This window comes from Phoxinus phoxinus, assembly GCF_949152265.1.
Source record: "Phoxinus phoxinus genome assembly, chromosome: 2".
Classification (NCBI taxonomy): Eukaryota; Metazoa; Chordata; class Actinopteri; order Cypriniformes; family Leuciscidae; genus Phoxinus; species Phoxinus phoxinus.
In genome coordinates this window covers 18,302,480-18,326,392 of record NC_136877.1, presented here as the reverse complement: position 1 = coordinate 18,326,392, position 23,913 = coordinate 18,302,480, and the positions used below count along the sequence as shown (strand labels likewise).

At 39.8% G+C, this 23,913-nt stretch overlaps 1 protein-coding gene across 4 annotated transcripts in view; it reads left to right on the top strand.

Moving 5' to 3' along the window:
• Positions 1-532: 532 nt before the first annotated feature.
• Positions 533-23,913, top strand: part of plcb3 (phospholipase C, beta 3 (phosphatidylinositol-specific)) — a 75,635-nt gene continuing 52,254 nt past the window's right edge. For all 4 annotated transcript variants that reach the window (XM_079599841.1, XM_079599840.1, XM_079599839.1 and 1 more), the window contains exons 1-2: positions 533-1,680; positions 17,609-17,692. In XM_079599841.1, coding sequence (XP_079455967.1) covers positions 1,582-1,680; positions 17,609-17,692 — 183 coding nt within the window. In that variant the 5' untranslated portion in view covers positions 533-1,581. The remainder of the gene's footprint in view (positions 1,681-17,608; positions 17,693-23,913) is intronic.

The following is a 23,913-nucleotide window of genomic DNA, read 5'->3' as shown; positions in this document are numbered from 1 at the left end:
GAAATGCAGCCATGGTCCTGTTATGCAAAATATCAGCATGGTGATAAATCCAGTTACAGGACTGCAAGTAAATATCCTAATTATAGTACTTGGTATAAGGTTTGAAAAAAGAAAGGTTGTTCTATATATTTAATAATATATATAATATATAAATTAACCATATAAATGTTTTTATCCACAAATGATGACTATATTTTTTTAGGGCTGTCAAAATGAATGTGTTAATTTTGCGGGGGGAATTTTCCATTTAACCTGTTAAAAATATTCAACACTGCTTTTGTTTATTTTAACAATATTGTTTTTTTTCTGTTATCCTTTGGCTGCACTACAATATAAGATCCATCAGTTTGCTCTCTGTTAAAATCGAGAACAGAATGCTTCTGTTCTGTGTCATTAATGTTAGACAAAGAAAAAGACATTAACAAAAGACAAAGAGAAAATCACACACTGCTCTTGACTGAATAACTTTTGTAGCTTTAATAAGGATAATCTATATTCAATTTATAATTTATGAAAAGAAGACTGTGCAGTGTTTAATTATTCACCTCAAAATCTTAAAGCACTGTGTACAGCTAAATGGAACATTTAAGGGTTTATCTGAAGATTGTGTTCATTTAAATTTTAAATTTAAATTTTAAAGCCTTAAATGTTTCGATTAGGCGTTGAATGACTAAATGAATGACTAAAATTGAGAAGAATAAAAAATATATTTAATAGAGACATATGGTATCATAGGCAACTGGCTTTAAGTGCTTAGTAAAAAAGATAAGTTGCCATTAAACAAATATTTAAAATAATTATGTTGTTTTTCTCTACATTATTTTGGAGATTTAATGCGAAAGTAACTATTAGCCTACAATATAAAAAATATATTAAATATAAGGTTATAGTGCGATTAATCGAGATTAAATTATTTTTTTTATCGATTGACAGCACTATTTATTTCTTTATATGAACTCAAGTGCTTTGGCCCCCAGCGAGATTCGTGTTTAACATTCTTTCTTGGAATGAGGAAAAACACACTAAATACAGGGGCAAAACTGAAGCGAAAGCAATGGTTCTTAGATAGGCTACAGCGTCTATAAAGACTGGAATGACAACGGAAAGACAGAAGAAAAGAAAAGAAAAGAAAAACACTCCCTCGTCTGTTCGCTTTTTCTTCTTTCACTTCCTTACTCCCCCCGTCTCGCTCTCTCTCCTTCCCTGTCCTTCTCGCGCTCCCATTTAGTTCGGAGAAAACATGAAGGAAAAGAGGAGCAAATTCCAGCGGGGACCACCAAAGTCAAGTGAAAGTTTCTCCTGAGCGGGGATCTCATCATTACCAAGCGGATGGACGGACAGGAAGGAAAATATCAATTCAAGTCATTGCCGTGATAAGCGCTTAGATGAATAAACAATCGCAAAAGTCATAAACTGCGCTCGCTCGTGAATGTGTGACAGTCGCGTCCGCGTGCGTTGAGCCAGCCGGACTCGAGGCTCTGGTTCTGGTTCTGGTTCGAGGCTCTGGTTCTGTGTATACACTAAAGGTCAGAGACTTCAATCCGAGAAGCAGAGGCGTCGCCACCCGTCGATTCAGCAGCCATGGCCGGGGCGAAACCGGGAGTACACGCGTTGCAGCTCAAACCGGTGTCTGTCCATGAAGTGCTCAAACGGGGGAGCAAGTTTATCAAATGGGACGAGGTAAGAAGATCGCGTCCTTGCGCGTCTCTGTGATTTTATGTGGCGTGATTCCCGGCTTATGTTACTACATGTTGAAGTAATTTACAGGAGAACATCTGACACCCAGGAGGAGGACAGATCTTGAGTAACGCTCTTCCAGTAGATCGAGTTCTTGTGTTCTGGGTCTCATGTTCATAACACTCACTCAACTTGTGTTTAATGTAGGCGAACTTACTTGTTTGATGGGTTTTCCTCATATCGAGTTGTTCTAAACAATAGTATTCTACCGAGAAATAAGTAAGATAGTGCTAAATGTAAGAGCATGAAATTCATGAGTCGTGTCGCATATGGAGTTGAGCTTAACCCTTTAACTGCTTCTAGGCATATTTATAGACCAGTTAAAGTGTCAAATCAAAAATACTGTGGATCAGGCCCATTTTAAAACCTCATCCTCAGAGTCATTAGAAAGTTGGGGTCTTTTAAACCTTTTCACATTGAAGGAGGAAGTGAAGCTCAAAAGGATTCTCACATTATTATGCTTATTTTGGGAAATTGTTTGGAATCAGAGGGATATTCTACATGATAGGCTTATCAGATTTCAGAAATCTAGGCATAATATTAAACACCACACACCTGAACCAAAAGGTACATTCAGTCTGTCATTTGAAAGATGAACAGCTCATAGATAAAGTTGGTTTATAGCAGCTATAAATGATTTGAGAACACAGTTCAGGTCTTGGAGCCTTTATTAATGATATCATGAGTTGATTTAGGTATGCTACATAGACTTCTAAAATATGTGTAGATCATCCACGTCCCACAGATGGAAATCAATGTAAGATGTCCCTGTTCTGAACAATTTGAAGAACGTGTCCCTACTGCTCATATGAAGGCAATCAGAATAAATGTAAAAATTGGAATGAGAAATTATATTTTATGTTTTAGTCATAATTGCATTTCTTCTTCATCCATCCTATTTGGATCCATCACTGGAAAGGAAACAGAAAAAATAATGTCCCCTTGAGTATATCTCTTAAAGGGTTATTGCCAGCATAAACCCATATGTTTACAAGAAATCGCCATCTCCTCTAAATTCTTCTGTGTAGTTGCTCTCCTGGCAACAAGGGTGTGTGTGTGTGTGTGTGTGTGTGTGTGTGTGTGTGTGTGTGTGTGTGTGTGTGTGTGTGTGTGTGTGTGTGTGTGTGTGTGTTTACGGATCATTGTTTCAAATCTTGCATTGGATAGCCATTACAGTTGTAATTATGTTGGAGGATTAGAGGGAGAAAATCTTTGCCTCTTTTTCATTATTTGATCAAATCACTGAGCGCCGCTTTAGCTGATCCCCACTGCTCTTAACTGGAGCTTAAAGAGCCAACACCTTTTGATAAGGGCAGCGTTGAGTAAGGAGAAAGTAGGCCTGTACAACTTGATGCACTCCATGTCATTAATAATTAACTTAAGCAGCCCATAAATACTGAGTGGTTTGTGTTGAGTTCGCTTAGACATGCTGCAGGTGTGTGTGTGTGTGTGTGTGAGAGAGAGAGAGAGGCTGTCTCAAACCTTAAATATTATAGAACTTTTCTTATTGTTGTTAATAGAAAGCGGCATTTCATTTGGAGTGTGTGCATTATTGGCAGATGAGTGTGTCTTCAATGGTATCCATCCATAAATAAATAACTAGCTGTATTTAACTATAATAGGGTCTTATTATATCCTTAACTGAGGTCATAGCTATAGTTAAGGACATAATTGCCTATCTGCCATGAAGCCAGTTTAACCTTCTATTGTCTTCAGGCAATTCCGGACCTGTTTTTGGTAAAGAGTTTTTGCTATTGGAACCAGCCCTTGAGACTTTGTCAAGAATAAACAATTTTTTGTTTTTGTAATTTACGCCTATTTAATTATCTGACCTAGAAATAATTGACTTTATTTAAAGAATTATCCCTTGACACATACTTCTCTATAGCCCATTGGATGTTTTCTCCCATGGTACAAGTACAGCACTAAATACCTAAACACCTGTAGCGTAACAAAATAGTGTTGCATAAGTGCGGATAAAAGGATTTGTTGAGATGGCTGTACAAAGTGACGGATTCATATTGACGGATTCAATCACAATGGCGAATTGTTTGTGTCCTTATAGCTCTAAGATGTACACTGCACGTTGAATAATAGCAGAGTAATACAGAAGTTGTTATAAAATATATGTTTATGAAATTCCAAAAGTGATTGAAACTTACCAGGTAGTTGTGTCTCAGAGTTCTTTAACATGTTACTCAAATTGTGTTTAAATAATAATATACTTGTCAAGATAAAAACACATTTTCCTTAAAGGGATAGTTCACTTTAAAATTAAAATTCTGTCATCATTTACTCACCCTCAAGTTGTTTCAAACCTGTATTAATTTATTACTTCTGCTGAACACAAAGAAAGATATTTTGAAGAATGTCGGTAACCAAACAGTAGACTGTACCCATTGACTTCCATAGTAGGAAAAAAAATACTATGGAAGTCAACGGGTACAGTCTACTGTTTGGTTACCGACGTTCTTCAAAATATCTTTCTTTGTGTTCAGCAGAAGAAATAAATTAATACAGGTTTGAAACAACTTGAGGGTGAGTAAATGATGACAGAATTTTAATTTTAAAGTGAACTATCCCTTTAAGGGAGTCTTTAAACCCATTGTACCGTAATGAAGAACACCTGAATTTTGAATGTCTTTCAAAGATCACAGGTGAATGCTGTTAAAGGGATGGTTCACCCAAAAAAAAAAATTCAGTTCAGGATCTAACAACCATTGACGGTAGCTATTGACTTCTATAGTAGGAAAAAAAATATACAATGGAAGTCATCGGCTGCTGTCAACCTACATTCTTTAAAATATCTTCTTTTGGAACCACATAAGGGTGAATAAATGATGATTAATTCATTTTTGGTTGAACTAGGCTATCCCTTTAAATTACGTATGGGAGAAAACAGTGTTATGTTTTAGCTTTGTAACTCTTAAGATGAAAGGCACACAGTGCTTCTGATGTCATAATGCATTTTGAATGATCTTAAAATAACAGACATGGATAAAAGCTTTTGAGCTGTGCAACCAAACTCTCAATGCATGAATATGTCATGTCAGGGCTTGAACTCTTAGTGATGGTATGGCTTTTTTGTTATGTGAAGTAATGGTCTGTTGTGTGTTTGAGTCCCTTTTATGCCTTGCATGCTTCTAATGCTGTGACCGTGCGGTTGTGTCACTGATGATGAGGACATTCACATGGTGCGTAATGTCAGACATCAACGAGAAAGATGAACAGTGCAACAGTGCCTTTCTCTTCATCTCTGCCTCTATACCACCCTCCTGTTTGTGTGCTGGTAATCTCTTCTCCTCTCTGAAAGAAACTGTAGTCAAACATTGTGGCTACTGATGTGATCTAATGATCTATAACACATTATCTAATTCCCAGAATGAACTGCTTTGAGTCAGACTGTAAGATGTAATGCTCTAGTGCACCTTTAAACATTTAATGGACCATTTCCCAATCCTCAACTTGTCTGCGATTGGAAGCTGGCTTGGATAGGATCCCAATTGATCACGGAATGGACTGCGGCTAAACTTAATCCCCTCCATCAAGTTTGCTGCCTCTTTGGATACATACACGGCACGCTACACAGTGCAGCTAAATAGAGTTGTTAGGCTACTTCTCTTCTCTGAGTTATCAATCTCTCTTTGTATACAGAGTTTGGTTATTTGTGACAAATTCACATTTTTGCGTTCTACCACCAAATGTTCTCCCGAAGACTCTAGGTCCGAATTTTCATTAAATCTGCATACTTTGTGCGGCAACTGAGCAACTAAACTGTAATTAGAAGCATTGAACTCTTAGAATGTTGTTTAAATCATCGACTTTAAATCACTGTCCCTGTAAATAATGTAATTTCACTCACTGACTATATTCATAATGCCCTGGCAGTTATTTCTAGTTTTGCAAGTGCAGCTCCAATCTACTTGAATTGTTTGTTGAAATCTGACAACGATGGTGTCATAACTCATACTTTTTAAAGTTAAACTCATTATGCAAAAAACACAGGCTAAATCCGAATTAGCCCCCTATACCCTCAAAATAGGGTATTATTTGAGGGGACAGCCATTTGTAGTGGTGTCCAAAACCATAGTGGACGTTATAGAGTGCACTCATTCTATCCGCAATAACGAGTGTACAGCCGATGTACGCTTACTCGTTTTCATTCACTCCTTCAAGTGAACTGTATTAATTGACTAATGTAGGGAATAGTGATTGAGGGTTTAGGAGGCGATTTTGGATTCAGTCACAGTTTTTCAGATGAAGCAATCTAATGCACATGCGTTATAGTGTAAACTATATCCGATATCTAGACATCCGGCCTACGTCTAAACACACATACCATATGCGATTTCCCCTTTGAATTCCAGGGCAAGGATGACACGTGCATTCACAAAGATAGCTTTTTAATGTTGTGTTATGGTTGCAGATGTGCCAGTACTACATTATATTTCTCAGAGGTGATAACTTCGCTGTATTTAATTACACCAACAAGCTTTACTATTACTTTCTCGCTCGCTCTGGTTAATTCATAAAAAAAATATATATATATATATATTACAGTGCTTCTTTATTTAACTTCAGAATTCTGGATCGGAGCTGTAGATAAACGAAAATTACATAGGATCATTCAGAATTGCTGCTGAAAATTCAGCTTTACCATTATAAGTTACATTTGAAAACATTATATTAAAATAGAAAACAGTTAATTTAAATTGTAATAATATTTCACAATATTACTGTTCTTATGATCAAATAAATGCAGCCTTGGTGAGCTGCGCTTTCACACTAGCACTTTTGGTGCGCACCCCGGGTTCGAATGAAGTCAGAGTTCGGTTCGTTTGGATGATGTGAACACTGTCTTCCGAACTCGGGTGCGCACCCCTGAGCCGTACTCGAGTCCATTTAAAAAGGGTGGTCTGGGGTACGGTTCATGTGAACTCCACTACGGTTCGCTGCTGATATGAACGCAATCGTACCAAATCGCGGATGTGAACCGCTAATGGTGACGTGTATAATGTAATATAGTTAGCTCTTGTGTGTGTGTGTGTGTGTATACACGTACCTTGACGAAAAGCAGGATTGACGCACTGCAAATGTAAAGCGAGCAATTCATTCAAGCCTTTCATTCTTAGCGGTTACTAAGCAACACGATTATGCGCCAGCTGCAGCTTGACGCAAGCATACCGCGGTTCGGATACAAATAATATAATGTGAACACAGTCCATCGGGGGCAGGGGGAGGGGGGAGCAATCGAACTCTGGTTCGGAACAGGCAATCGAACCAAGTGTGAAAGCGGCCTTTTAAGAGACTTTCAAAAACATAAAAAAATCTTGCCGACCCCAAACTTTTGAACAGTAAAATGAACGAATGAACCATCATTCTTTTAAACCGGCAGTCGCGGCCTAATGGTTAGAGAGTTGGACTTATAACCCAAAGGTCATGGGTTTGATTCTCAGTACAGACAGGAAATGACTGATGTGCTCTTGAGCAAGACACCTAACTGAACATGGCAAGCAAGTAATTTAAAATTTAAGATGGATAATTAAGTCATTGGTTGTAGTTCAGTGAAGACAGTGTTATAGTACTAATGCCCTTAAGCACATCAGCTAGCTGTGAACTTTGACTTGCAAATGTATCCTGTCTTCCGCTTGACAGGTGTCAGGGGTGAAAAGTGAGCACTGAGGGTCGTAGTTATGGGAATATTATGGAGCCTAGTTAAAAACAGACATTTTTGAAACGGTGACAAATTCTGCATATCTTTGTGTGTCTGAGCAAGAGAAAGAGTCTCTCTCAGTACAGTACAGATGTAGCTGTCTTGCATGACTGCTTCTCAAACAGGAATATAAATGTTGTCCAAACCCAGTAAGGACAGTTTGTAATGAAGATACCCTCTGTCTAAACAAACCAATCTGATAGGATTCACATGGACTAAATGATTCATCCTTTTCTCTCTGAGGGAATTCCAAAGGAAGTATTTAGGGTTTGTGATTAACTGTGTGAACTGCAAAAAACTATGCTAGTATTTCTTTCAATGGAGCAGAAAAACAGCAGCGACTTGGACACACAGGGTGACTGAGTTAAAAGTTTGGCTGGTGTAGGAGGATAATTCTGAGAGGGAAGGAGGGAGGGCGAACTGTGCGTGAGCGGAGAGAGGTTTCACACGCGGAGGCCAAACAAGGAGATAACATGGAGGAAAAATATTGAGAAGTGTGCAAGTGACGCCTGGAACTCTGAAGCGCAGAGAAATGAGAGACCATGTAGGCAAAGACGAGAAAAATCACAGGAAACCCTAAAAGACCGAACATCTGATGAACACTAGATTCTACTTCTCTTCCTGATGGCCCACTTGCTGTCTCTTGCTGCTCACCAGTCTCTTTCCACTTTCATTTTTGCTTCCCCTTTCTCATTCCTCTTCATGTATTAATGCTAACTGCTCTATTAGTCGCACAACACGTGCATGTAAATCTGGAAAATCACACTCTTAAGGCCACAAGTGTGTCTCAGGGTAAATATTGTTGTTGTGACAAAATCTGTGTGTGTGTGTGTGCTTAAGAAACTCTATTTGACTTTGAGGAAGAAGGGAGCTGTGCATGTTTAGTCATGTCTGGTGCGCATGTGTACACAAGAGCTTGGCACGTCCTGTGAAGGGAATTGCTCCACATATTATAATATTAATGCTGTTTATGTTTTGTTGGTTCCTTAATATCCTAATTGAGGCAGTGTGTGTTTGTGTTTAGAGACTCATGACCATGCTTAGAAAGAATCTGATTTGTATCACATTTTCCATTCTTTGGCTCCTTTTACTTTTTGGGCCAGTAAACAACCAACCAGAACACCATAGCAACCAATTAGCAACATGCTAAAGCCAATTAGCAACGCCCTGGAAACCACCCACCACACCCTAGCATCATACTACTTTTTCACTTATAAGCACCTAGCATAGTCTAGTATGATTACAAAGTGTATTGTAACATTTACTAGAGATTCCTAGATTATGCATACAAAGACTATAGGCCTACTTTTACAATTGTAAGAAAAATACTTTTTTGTGCCTTCACATTTTCCTCTCATTCATTAATTTTCCTCCTTATGTTTTTCGTTTAGTTTTTTTTGCTTGTCTTCCCACTTTTTTCTCTTTTAATTTCTTCATTCCTCACACGTCTATCTGGTGTTTGTCACACGACACACCACACACTCTCAGATGTTTGTATGCACACCAGAAATGTGGAGGCCAAGTTTTTAATCCAAATATGTCCAAATTGTGTGCTATTTCCATTTGATTATTACTCTGTTTCCATATTAAGGTATATGGGACAGCATTTGTATGACACTATCAGCAAAGGCTGAATGTTCATTAAAAACGACTTACGTGATCAAGTTTGTTTTGATGATATCGTAGTGAGTGAGTTGTTTACTTTGTAATTATGAATCCATCCATTTCCACCAGTTCTAGGTGATTTGCATACCTGTTGCAAATCAGCCAATCACAGCTGCATGTAGGTCCACCTCATATTCATGTCGCACTTTTGGACATCTTTGAGAATGCAGTTGAGCTCAAGGGAGGAAACCTTCTGAAACTCGACTGTTACTTTAGGACGGAAGTACTTTAGAAGAACACGTTATAATCTTATATTACATATTTGTTTGTATTGTTGATTTTTTTCTCATCAGAAAATGATGTATGCACTGCGTCCCTGCCTTCTCCGGGGAGAAACGCCCTTGGTGCTCACAGATGCACAATGCAAGGGGTTGATGTGGTTTGCAACATGCAAAACTAGACCGACCTCATACCAACATGTTATTTTGGTTTGCTGCCAGAAAACAATTCAGCGATTTGAGATGATACAGGAAACAAGTAGCAACAAAGCACAAACACAAGAAAATACATAATCCGGGAGCTTTGCGTCCAGGAGCTTTTCGGTTGCGCGTGGTGATTATTCAGGATAAGAGCCGTCGATGAACAGTTTCCTGGAAAGGACTGAGAGGGTAACACTCATCCAGGTGGCCCACTGCAGTTGTATTCGGGTTTGTTGACTCTTACCACACTGCTAATGGAGTCTCACCTCACTGCTAAACAAGCCTCCACACACTTTCAGCAAGGTGAAGACAAGAGACTGAGGAAGAACATGAAGAACAGAGGCGAGTTGCATGCTCAAACAGAACATGTGTCAGAGTCGGTGACCCACAGTTCACATATGGGTGTGTTTGACCTCTGCTCGCCCCCTCCAGCCTTTCCTCTCCTTCAGTTTTGCCCTGTCATTCAGGAAGGAGACCTTTGTGTGTGTGTGTAATTTAGACCAAGTCATTCGCTCTTTTGAAAGGTTGATGTAAATCAGATTTTAAGTGAATCAGAAAATGTCTCTCTTCCTCCTTCCTTCATCCTTTCTTTCTTTACTTTAACCTGGGACGTCTTTAGCATTTTCTGCCCACTCTGTCGTTCTTTGTTTTCAGCAGTCACTTTTATTCATCTCTGTAAATGTGTTTAAGGTTAATTTACTCTAAAATGAATATGTCATCATTTACGAATGCTCATGACCTTATGTCATTACACATTTGTATGAATTTCATTATTTTGTGGAACAGACTATACTGAAGACCGTGCTGGTCACACTTTTTCATTAAATTATGATAAATGGATACTGGCTGGCTGTTTGAAAACATGTAAATACTGTTTGACTTCCTTTCCTCTGTGTGACACGGAAAGTTGTGTAGCAATTTGTGTGCTGGGTAACCATGATATTTCTGCTTTTTAATAAGCGTCACCTACTTGTCAGAGAGTGAATTAGCATTTTTATGCAGCCTGTCTGGCTTTTTTTTTTTTCACAATGGCTGCATCCAAAATCCCATATACTTCCCTACTATATAGTAGGCGAAACACAGTATGTGAAAAATGAAGTATGACCGAATTCACAGTACTTATTAAAGAGTAGGCGGAAAGTACCCGGATGACCTACTACTTCCGGCGAGATACTGAAGTTTGCATATGATGGACACTTGACTATCCCATGAGTCCACGGGAGAGGATTTATGAATGGCAGAGAAGTGACGTAACTGACGCTGGTAGGTCACATGATAATGACAACATGGTGAATGTAGTACGTCCAGATTACATTCATACTATATTTATTCATACTATGTAGAACGTACTTTTTAGCGGCCGTCAAGTACTTATTCAAAATAAAGATATACTACTCGAGAGTATGTGATTTCGGAGGCAGCCATTGTCTGAACAGACAAATTCCTTGCTAACCAGACCAATTTTTTGTTGGTGTGAACGGGCCTTGTGCGTTATATTACAATATGCATAATTTTTTACTATTTATCTATATGATTGTCAATATGTATAACTTGTCTTATATTTTAATATCCATTAAGTCATATCCAATTACTTAGCAAAAGCTTTAAGCTAATATACTAATAAGATTATATTTTCAACACAAATCATGATTACCGTACTTTCTCTAACAAATAAATGGACATGATTTTTTTTTTATAAGTGTGAATAATGTACAGTCAGGTTGTCATTATCGCAAAACCCCTTCCGGATGATCCATGAACCCTCTGCTTCACGTCAGGGTTAGTTTAGCAATAATGAGCGACTGGCTTTACATTATCCCTCACTTACCTGTATGTAGATGTGTCCATGCCCTGCTAATCTGGTGAGTACAAAGGTGAAGTCTAGACATAAAAAGCTGCATGTTGACAAGGCGTTGCATATAATACATGCTGGCAAACTAAACCCTGCAGATATTATGCAGATATTCTCTGTAAAATCTTTCTTTGTTCCTCTCTCATTCTCTGTCCACTTGTCTTGCATTCCCAGACTTTGAGGTGTTAAAGTCAGTCATGTTGTAGTTTGTGTGTGTATGTGCATTATGTAAGGGCTATAAAAGCAAGTAAATATTGGAAGCCAAATACACCCAAGAGCCAAGAGAGCAGGCCACTCACCCACTGAAATAGCTGACATTGTTGATGCATTAACTGTGTGCGCCTCTGTCTGAGAGAATGCACGCACTGCTGTCGTTTGCAGGCCACAAGCTTCAGTTCACTTTAATGGTTTACCCAAATATCCATTTAAAGTTCTCTGACATGTGCACGTCAACCATACAAAGACGAAGCTGTAATTTGGATAAAGTTCTCCTCACATATTTGCAAAATATGACAAACTAGTGGTCATTGTCAAAGGTAAAAAGAAATATAAATAAGATGTACTTATTTATTCATAAATTAATTGCATTACTTTTATGTAATGTAAAAAGTTATTTTCGTGTAAGGGTTTGGTTTTGTGTGTGTGTTTGTATACATGTATGTGTATGTGTCAGATCATTAGGGCTTGACATTTGGAGTCAGAGAAGCTTGACGGGTTTTTATAAGTCTGTACACACACACTAATGAGACCCTTAGAGGGTGAAGGTCACTTCCCTCCCTACCACACGTTCAAGTTATGTTGTTTACCCTGTTTTGTCTTTCCAAAACATTCCCAGTGCACCAAAAACACCAGTTTGTGAAGAGTAGTAACCAAACATCTTAAAAGGATAGCTCATCCCAAAATTAAAATCCTTTCATCAATTACTCAACCTTATGTCGTTCCAAAATGGCATTGATTGCTTTCCTCTGCCTGAACATAAAATAAGACATTTTGAAGAATATTGGTAACCATAAAGTTTTGGTGACCATTGACTTGTATTGAAAAAAGAGACATTTCTTAAAATATTGTTCTGTGTTCCACAGAAGAAAGTCACACAGTTTGGTATTGACATTAGGGTATAATTATTTTTGTGTAAGCTATCCCTTTAAGAACATACAATCTGTTAAAGGCACTGGACATTTTTCTTTCATAACCTTGTTTTAATGTCAAATAAAATATGCTGTTTACCCAGACCAAGGTCTGCTACTTCTCATTCTTTCTCTCATATGCTGTCTGTCCACTTTTTTCTGCTGTCTTTTATACTATATTCAGCTCACCTGATGTTTGTGAGAGCTCTGTGTGCACATATAGATGCTTTAAATAAAGCTTATTCAGCAGCAGTAACATTTGTTTATGCAAACATTAAAAGCAGTCAGCATGCAAATGCGTTTGATTGGGTTTAGAGACAGCTTGTTTGTGTGTGTGTGTATCTCAGCACTGGGTGGGTTTTTTCAGAGAAGTTGTAAAATAAATCTGTGCTCCTAGATTAATTTAATCATATGCAAACATTCCTCAAAACTACATCTATAGATCAGCAGCCACACGTCACTTCACTGCTAACACATACAGTACAGATGAGATTAGCTCTTAACTGATTGTCCAAACACATTATATTAAGTGCCCTGGTGTTGTGTCTTTGAAATATTTTTGTAATTGACCAGTAAATAATTTGTAATTGAAAAAAAAAAAGACTATTGCAATTACGAATAGAGATTTCTTTTAGCAATTTATTTTTTAATTTTTTACTTGAGATACTGGATGTTCAAATCAGAGTTTTTTCCAACTTTTTTGGTTTGGCTGACAGATACAACCAACCTTTTCAAAGTGCTTTTATACATGTGTTACTGTGTGAACACTCTTTAGATCTAAATCATACACCATGTAGGTGTGTGAACGCAAATACCAGCTACACTTGCTTGATTTTCAAAATCGTTTCAGTCAAAGTACTACATTTGAAGAAGAACTTTGTTCTCGACATCTGCCATTTTGGCATTGCAGTGTAAATTGTGTTGCTTCCACGCAAGTCCTCTCCCAAGGCCTCATGGGATAGTAAAGTTTCCTTTGTATGCATACTTTAAGGGATTGCAAAATATTGCACAATATATAGGTCATCCAGGTACTTTTTGACTACTTATTTATGACATACTACTCTCCTAATAGCCTAATGTTTATTTCGTCTGCTAAATAGTAAGAAAGTTGACATATTTGGTGAATATAGCGTGAAGACTGCCCGGCACCTGATGTGTAACAATCACTTTTCATTACACAATCAGTTCCTTTCCAGTACAATAAGCTAAATAAAATGCTGCATAAATGTATGTCAAGTCAAGTCATCTTCATTTATATAGCGCTTTTAAAGATGTAGATTGTTTATGATTGACCTTCAAGTAAAATGTTACCAAATTGTATTTTGAAATTCCATTATTGTTATTGTTTTTCCCATATCTGCTTGATAAAGAAATTAAATATCCCCATGGTCATCCTCATAATCCATTGTCAGATCCGCCTATTGTCATACTTCAGTCTGTACTACCATCTAACTATTTTCACCCTTTATAGACATATCAATCGTATGGTCACACATATTGAAAAATTATGGGAAACAGGTGTTTCTGTATCTATTTTATATTTTACTATATTTGTATTGTTTAATCTACCCCACTAACTACAACATTATGATTTGATTTCCTACTTTACTGATATATTGTTTGACCCTATTATGTGATGACAGATCAGCAACTTTATTCTTTTGTGTGACCGGCTGAAGTGTGCAAACTCATGCTCATGTCCCATGCGTGCAAACTTAAACTCATGTCCCATCGTTAAAAGGCCCATACATATATTTTTTCACAGTAAGTTAAGGTCTACTGTGGACTGCCAAAAGTTTTTACATAAAGTTGTACTGATTTCTTAGTCAAATAACGAAACATTTATTAATGATTAAAATGCTAAATATATATATATATATTTCTCACAAGGCTGCATTTATTTTTGTATTATTTAAAATGAATAATTTTAATATGTTCTCAAATGTAATTTATTCCTGTGATGGTAAAGCTGATTTTTTTCCCCAGTCTTCAGTGTCGCATGATTCATCAGAAATCATTATTGCTGATTTGGTGCTCATAAAAAGATAACTTACTACATACTTTACAACTGTATACTTGTATTTATTTTAATCAAATGATTCAACCCCCATTGCAAATCAGGTTTATTGGCAACATTTAAAGACTTTCAGGTGTTTGCCATGAACAAATCAAACAAATGTAATTGAAATATCTCGACACAACAATGGTTTCCACAAATTCAATGGGAAATGCAACTTTTAATGACTTTTGCAGTTTCAACCCTGTTCTACCCCCTCACATCAGCACAAATCTGCAAAACAGGTGTTGTCTCAAGCACACCTGATGCAACTAATCAAGAGCTTCATTAGTTCACCAGTTGTGCTTGAGCACACATGAAATATCTGTACTGGCTAATGCTGGGTACACACACCAATAGATTTTTTACATCTTATAAGATTTTCAAAATGTGATAGACCACAAACATGAGGACAAAAAATCCTAGATTTAACAGTTTTGCTCCTATAGTGTGTGGTGTGCCATGACGTGACAAAGACAGCACACCACACACGAACAGATTTTCAACCAGAGTCTCGACTGTGAACACAGGAAATCTCGCAAAATCTCGGACTATAGAATAAGCATAGCGGACGATATGCTGGAAGAAATTGCGATGATAGTGTTTGGAATGATTTTCGCAGAAAATTCATGGGGAAATGTAAAAAAATAAACATTGTACCCAGCATATAGAACCTTTTATACAGAATGATATTCAATATTTATTGTTTTTATTTATTGGATTTATTTTCTCTTTAGAAAGAGTTCTTTAATCCCTTTTGAACCTCACTCAACCCTTAACACTCAGCTTCGTGTGTGTGTGTGTGTGTGTATGACCGTGTCTTCCATCATCTCGCTTTCTGATTGGATATTGTTTCGTTTCACATGAAAATCTCCAGAGCGTGCGCGCGTTTGTCCTCGGGGTTCCCCCCACACATCAGGATTTCTGATTGTAAATATTCAACATGTTGAATATTTACTATTCGCGATCGAGGCGGCTCCGACGTTCTTCCGAGAAGGTTCAGACACTCTTAACACACTTCACACCAAGGGAAAATCTGATAAGATAATCTGTAGAACCATCAAGATAATCGGGACATAACTAGGATTGTCGGAAGGGGGGAAATCGGCCCAAAATCAGCCCGATTATCTTTTGGTGTGTACCCAGCATTAGATTGTTGAGTCACGTTTGACTGCATGTTAGACATGGCGAAGTAAAAATAATGGTCCAAAAAATTAAGAGAAGATATCATCACCCTTCACAAACAAGGAACAGAATACAAAAAGATAGTGAAGGCACTAAATGTTCCTAGAGACACCGTTGGAAGCATAGTTCGCAAGTTCAAAGTTAAAGGAACCGTGGTTACACTACCTGTACGGAGCAGAAAAAGGAAGCTATCAATGGCTGCAACCAGATTTCTGAGTAGGCAGCTTAAGTAAAACCCTCGAGTGACTGCAAAAGGCCTGCAGCAAGACTTGGTGGCACACACAGGCTCTGAGGTTTAAGTTTGTAAGGCGCATACTAAATGCATGCCAGAACTCCAAGACGTAGCTACACCACTACTGACCTTAAAGGGATAGTTCACCTACAAATTACCCCATGATGTACTCACCCTCAAGTCATCCTAGGTGTACAGTATATAGCATTATTCTTTTAGACAAATACAATCGGAATTATATTAAAAAAAATGTCCTGGCTCTTCCAAGCTTTATAATGAAGGTGAATGACTGTTCATCAAAGTGCATCCATCCATGATAAAAGTGCTCCACACAGCTCCGGGTGGTTAATAGAGGCCGTCTGAAGCGAATTGATGTGTTTGTGGCAGAAAAATGTCCATATTTAAAACGTTATCGACTAAAATAACTAGCTTCGGCAGACGGCCGTATGCATTGATTTATGGCGAAAGAGTAACTCTTGACCTGATGCATGATGTGAATGCGGAAGCGCAGGGGATAGAGCAAAACACTCACGAATTAAAAGTCTAAAACAACCATTTTTAAAGAGAAATGTCGGAGGAGCTTGAGTTTGTTGCCCAGCCCTGTTTGTTTGAACCGCGAGAGGGGTCAAAGCTTACTCCTACATCCTACGTCATGCATCGTCAAGTGTTACTCTTTTTGGCGTAAGTAGACTTGCGTATGCCGTCTGCCGGAAGCTAGTTAATTTAGTCGATAAAGTTTTAAATACGGATATTTTTCTCATTAGTTGTATGTAATAAATGTTCATGGTGTCTGGTTATACATCTCGTTTGCGGCAGGTCACATCAGCAAAAGGGTGTTCTAAAGTGCTAAAGATGCTTGAGATGATGGGGTTGAATAATTTTGACACTGCTGAAGTCATAAAATGTGCCTTTTCAGTTGAATTTAAGGAAACCAATTCAAACATTTGTTGTGCTGAGCTATTTCACTCACTTTTGTTTGATTTGTTCATTGCAAACAGCTGACAGTCTGTAAATTTTGCCAATAAACCTGTTTTGCAATGGGGGTTCAATCATATCTATTACAACTGTATCTTATGGTAATATGCAATTCCAGTCATTTGCAGCCATCAGTTTCTGTGGCTTGTGCATTAAACTCCTCTAATGTCTCGCTCTGTGGCTTTTGAGGTTTTGGTTTCAGTCATTACATTAATTTCTAAATCGCACAGTCCCTCAGGACCATCCACCCATTCCAAGCGCTTCCCATTTATCTGACTAACTTTTAAATCATCATGTCTGTTTCTCTGCCATTTTGCTTATTGTTGGCTGTATGTTCATCGTTGACGTGCAGTATTGGCATGGCTGCCACTGTGACTTGGTTACTATAGTATCTGTTTAATTAAGTTGCAGTTGAATGAACAATTGGTTGTATGTAATAAATGTTCTAAACCATGTCATTGTTTCTCAGTGATCTTCATTAGTAGTCATGTCAATTGCTAATGTTGTTCATATCATTAAGAGAATGACCTTCTTCTGCTCTCTGTACAAGGAGTACTGATGTTGTTGGTAAAACTGTATGAATTATACTGAATGGCACCTGATTAAATTTTTGTTTGTTTTCGTTTTATTTCCATTTGTGTGTTTAGGATAACAACCTCCCACCCAGCCTTGTCACCCTCAAAGTGGACCCAGATGGATTCTTCCTCTATTGGAGTGGAGGGACTTCCTTGGTCAGTAAATGTCCTTTTTACTTGTACCAGCTAATACCAGTCCTGGCATGGCACCTGCTGTTGTTTACATTATTGTTTAGACAATTTTTTTTCTGTTCTAATGTAAGTCTATAGAATGACTGTGTTTTTGATAGTGTTAAACAGAGTTTTGCAGAAATTATCCTAAAATGTGTGAATATCATGTTATTATAGGAACACAACATACTTTTTTTAATTTATTTGTTCATGCCCACCCCACCAAACCTTCACTTTAAAACCTAAAAAATGTCCCAGCTAACACTTTTTATTTGACTTTGCCTAAAATTGTAAAAATCTATTAATCTGTACTATTTGCGTACTATGCCTTTGTGACTATACGCAGTGGGGAAACTCCCTTTCCTCGATTTACTGAAGCTTATATGTAAAGCGCATTTGCAGCTGCACAGCTAGCACATTGAGCGTCTGGCCTAGAGTTCTCAACGGGTCGGGTCGGCCCGACGGGACCCGCAACGGTTCGGGTCGAAAATATAAGCAAATGACTCGGGTCGGGTCGGACCTCGGGCTTAATCTTTTCCGCTCAGAAAAAAAACAACAAAAAAAAACATTTATTAATCATCGCTGATGTTCACCGTAAAGAAAGTCTGGCTGCTGCGTGTAATGTGGCGTGCATCATGGAGAGGGGTGGGGCAGACCTGACGCCGCTACGTGCACGCCTTTAGCCTGGAGAAGAAGATGGAGTTGGTGAAAAGTAAACTTGCCGCAGGTGAATTAACCATCGCTACTACAGGAGTGGGAAATCAGAGGTCTGGAAAGTGTTTGGACTGGAGCTGGGTTCTGATGGAAATTCTACAGGTTATGTACAGCCCGCCCGCTGGCTAAGTACATGTTTGAGTTCTTTTTTTTATTATTATTGTGTGACGATTTTTATTTAGACTAAGGCATATTTATAAAGCCTATTTATATATTTCAAGTTTATTGTTTCAGTTGTTTGTATTGTTAAAAGGCGTGAACATTAAAGGTTGATTTGAATTCCCGTCTGCTGGTCATAACGTGTGTAAGAAAAAAAAATGCACGGCCGTCGGGCCGCGGGCCGGGTTCGGGCAGATAATTCATGTTCATGTGTCGGGTTAGTTCGGGGTCGGGTTGTAATTTTCAGGCCCGTTGAGAACTCTATCTGGCCCGCTCATAGGCTGTGCTGCATAGGCGACGCTGAAATGCTCCGGATCCTGACGAAGGCCGTCACGGACCTCGAGCTCGAGTGGTCCTCGCCAAAGGAACCTTCTCGAAGTCGGCTGGATGGCTGGTTTCTCCCGGGGCGCCAACAGGCCCCTCGGCACAAGGCGGCGCCATTTTTTCCTGAGGTGCACTAGGAGCTGGCCAAGGCGTGGCGCGCACCCTATTTAGCATGTGTGGGATCTTCGGTTTCCGCAACGCTCTCCTCCGTGGACGGCACGGCGGAAAAGGGCTATGAGTCGTTGCCGCCCCTCGAAGAGGCCGTGGCCGCTCATCTGTGCCCGAACACGACTGCTAGTTGACGAGCTAGAGCTGTTCACCTGAACAAACCCTGCCGAACCACTTCAGCCCTCTTTGGACGCGTATTCCGCCTCCAGTCAGGCTGCGTCGGCCCTGCACACGATGTCCGTGCTGCAGGTCTACCAGGCCAAACTCCTCCAATCCATGGATGAGGCTGGCCCGGACCCTAAGGCCTTCCGCGATCTCCGAAGCGCCACTGACCTAGCCTTGCGTGCTACCAAGGCTACAGCACAGGCCATCGAGGAATAGAGCGAGCTTGGTCGTGCTCGAGCGCCACCTCTGGCTTAATCTCACTGAGATTAAGGACGCAGACAAGACGAGGTTCCTCGACGCCCCGGTATCCAGCTCCGGCCTCTTCGGTCCGGCGGTGAAGGGGTTCTCTGAGTGGTACACAAAGGCACAGAAGGCGTCCCAGGCCATGCGACACTTCTTGCCGAAGCGCTCGAGCTCAGCGTCCAACAAACCCAAGCCAGCTCCGTCTTCGACGCATTCAGCCAAGCCGGCGAAGCAGGTCTCTCAGCCCCACCCTGTTGCTGATACCCGCCGCCAGCCGCGTTCAGCGAAATGCTTCCTGACGCCCAGGTGCCAGGGCCCACGTCCCAGCATCGTGCTCGATGCGGTGCCGCCGAAGTCGTCCTAGCGACAAAGGTAAAGAGAGAAGGCTCGTGTCTCGTGCTAGCTGGACCACCCTCGAAAAGACCTGCAAAACTTCCCACAGCTCCCTGTTCAGTTCAGGTGGCTGGGGATTTTATTATTGTAAACGGGCACGCAGCAGTGAGCGCGTCTCTACAAACAAACGTCTCTTTTCACGGCGACCCAAATAAAGCACAAAAAGAGTATGTTTCACAATCACAACTCACAGGTTTATGGTCCCCCTCCACCAGGTGGCCCCTTCCCTGTTGTTACACTGACTTCCCTTCAGGCGAAAGCTTGTACAGTCAGTCCAACACTCAGTATGTGCACAAATCACAATATAAGGGTATTAGGTCCCCATATGTTAGGCGACCCATCACAATCAGTGTGTCGAACCCTAGCCACACGGGTGCTGGCCTGGCAAGCCATCCGAGTTGGGTCATGGGTCATGTGTCGAGTTTGGTCATAAACACTATAAAGCAAGGTTACTCGCTCCAATTCACTCACGAAGTGTATGGATGCAGCGCTTTCTCCCCTGAGACATAAGGGAGTGCGCATGCTGAATTATCTCGACCACTGGCTGATGCTACCACAGTCAAGAACTAAACTTCTAGCTCACAGGGATTTGATTCTCGGCCATTTGGAATGCCTGGGTCTCACAATCAATTTTACCAAGAGCAAACTGAGCTCCAGTCAGAGCGTGGACTTTCTGGGCACAGTGTTAGACTCTGTGACGATGACAGCTCTTAACGAGGCTGCTAGTGTCTGCACCGAGAGCGCCCCTAAGGAAATTTCAGAAACTTCTCGATCTCATGGCAGCAGTATCATCAGTACTCCGTATGGGATTACTGCGTATGTGCCCGCTGCAGCACTGGCTGAAATGCCGTATGCCAACCCATGCATGGCAGTCAGGCAGCCTGCGCATCATGGTGAATCACGGTTGTTTGAGAACCCTGATTCCCTGGCGAGCTCAGAACTGGTATCTCGAGGGTGTGACCATGGGAGTGGTGTCCAGGAGGAAAGTGGTGTTCACAGATGCTTCCAACCTGTGTTGGGGAGCACTGCACGAGGAGAGCAACGCATATCCCGGGCATTCAGAATCTGGGTGCAGATATGTTCTCAAGGGGCAACACTCCCCTAGGCGAGTGGTCCCTGGACTCACAGACGGTCAATCTGATATGGAGTGTGTTCTGAGAGACCGAAGTCAACCTTTTTGCCTCGAGAACCAACACTCACTGCACAGTGTTCTTCTCGAAGAACAGTGATGCGCTGGCCTATTCCTATCTGCCTAGGAAATCGGCTAGTCTTAATCTGCATCGCTATTTGTACTCGTTGTGAATACGCAGGCCACAAAAAGTAATTAGGTGTTTGTTTTTGTTTTTTGGATCACTTTTACTCAGTACATGCTAGCTGGCAACAAAGGATTCCATTCATTACGCTAAGCTAAGCTAGCGGCGACACTGCCAAACTAAAACAATGCATGCACTGAGACAAAAATGCATTTGCCCACCTATCTAAATGTAGGAAAGACGGTGAATAAGCCCTATTTCAAAAAACAGTGGAGTGTTCCTTTAATTGTATTTTCCTTTTTAAAGTGTGTCGAATTCCAATTCTATTTCAAGCCATTCAAAACCATTATGGTGAAATGTGGTGAATAAATAATTCATTATTTATCGGCTTTAATACAGTATATAGGCCAAATTTTCTTATTGGGCCGATAGCGATAACATTAAAAATGAACATATATTGACCGATACTGATATGGTGGCCTGTATCGTGCATCCCTAGTTTCTATTGTGTCTGCATTTCGGAGAGGTTACCATTGTGCTGAAGAGTAGAGCCTGTGGTGTACAAACATTAAAAAAATAAAATCGTCATCTTTGGCCACGTGCACACTGAAAAGTTTCAGGAGTGACAACCACATTTAAATGCAGAAGTGAGACCCCTAAATTATAGTTCTGTGTGTACAGAACACGACTCCTGCAATGATTGACACCATGGTAACCATAGCAATGTTCTCAAATCCGCTATTCTGAGTCTGACTAAAGTAAAATTACAGTGACAAAACACTCCTTGTGTTCAGCAATTTTAACTAACGCTCAGTTGACGGAGACGTCCTGTTTTGTTTATGCTTAAAGGCTGCTTCACAGAATGCGTTCTTGCAGTGTTGATAATGTCCACTTATTATAAGTGTTTTTGGGGTTGGCTCATTCAGTGATCAAGTTTATGGAGTTATTAAAGTGGGGAGGTGTGGGTCTCATATCAGATATTTTAGTTTTTTTTCCAGCATTTGGATTTTTTTTTTTTTTTTTTTTACTGGCTTTTTTTTGTTCACTAGTATCGATAGGTGTTGGCGTGACATCTCTTGGCTGAAGTAAAATAAAAAATTAGCAGTAAAGTCGAGTAGATTGTATATTTATTGTGTTGAATTAAATTTTATAAAAAAGACGTCATGAAGTGTGACGTCATATCAAACTAGACTTTGAGCTCACAAAATTTCTATGGACACTGATGAATTCATTACAAAATCACGTAATGATTACTATCGCACTATTGAATGGAGAAAAAGGTTTTTTTTTTCTCATTCAACACTTTTGCATGACCCCTCCCCCCCCCCCCCCCCCCCCCCACACACACACACACACACTTGGGAAAGTCTCCATGTAGAGGTTTTCATGGGCCAATGTCAATAAATCTAGATCTAATTCAAAGAGACAAGATATTCTGTGCATGACCTGATGTTTTATTCTTATCCAAAGCGGGGCAATGTAAGCATTATGGAGCTCTGAACACTCTTATGTAACGTATGTTTCATTCATACTCAAAGCCGGATAACCCCACCGGCAGAAACATAAAACGACGCTATGTCTATTGTCCAAGGAGATGTAGTTTAGCGCACAAATAAAATGATCACTTAAGTGTATAGTAAAGTCAGGTTTTCTGGTATGTGTCTTTCAATCACTCCTCAAGCATGATTGATTTGTTATGACTGCAATTTTTGTTTTACCCATAACTTAATTTTACCTGTCCTCCCAATTTTGCCATATCTAGTATCAGTCTTGTTTGCGTCATTTCTCTCTTTCTGTCCGTCTCTCTCTCCTCCTGCCATACAGGCTACTGGCTTATCATGTGAGTGCTCATGAATGAAATTAAATTTTAGCCAGTGAAATTCAATCAAAGCATCCTCCCATCCTTTCTCTCGCTCTCTCTTTAGTTAATAGATATGTTCTTTTCCCTCTTTTCTAATGTTCTTGTGCTGATCAGTGTGGCATGTGTGGTATGGGGACGCAGCTTAATCTGGTTCCAGTGAATTTAGATAAGGGACTTTCTGCAGTCTAAAAAGACACAGCACAGTGTGTGTAAAACTCACATAAACTCAGCCGCAAATTCATGTCAGTTGCCAAGACGAATTGTTTATTTTGCTTGCTGAGAATGTTATTTGGAGATTCCTTCATGTGCCGAAGGTGTTAATGTGTTTACTTCCTAAACATTGAAACAACAAGCTGAGAATCTTCTCTTTTTTTTGGGCTGTGTATTTAAATTGATAAGGAAGTTGCATTTGTGTTGCGATACGGTATTAGGACACTAGGCCGATCTTTGCCTGAGGAAAGACTGTAACCTTGTTTGGTGTAGGGAATATTGGCCCTGGGGAGCCCGTTCTCTCCAGTTAATAGTAAAGAGGCCACCTCATCTCGTCTCTTCAGTAACTTACTCGCACATTCAGGCACATTTATATTTAATGTCGCTATTATTATATTTAATGATGCCATTATCCAACACACTCCATTTCTAAGTACGGAAAGGTTGTTTAAAGTCAGCCACACTTCCATGAATCCACTTTTATGTCATTCTCCGTTCCTTTTTCTCTCTCTCTCTCTTTTTTTTTTTTTTTTTTGGGTAAGTTGGATAATGTTGGCGATATCACACACACACACACACACACACACACACACACACACACACACACACACACACACACACACACACACACACTGGCTCACCAGCACAAGCGCAGTCGAGCTAGATTATTTCTTCAAGAAATGAAACTTGATTTTGCAGGTACATTCACACGCGTT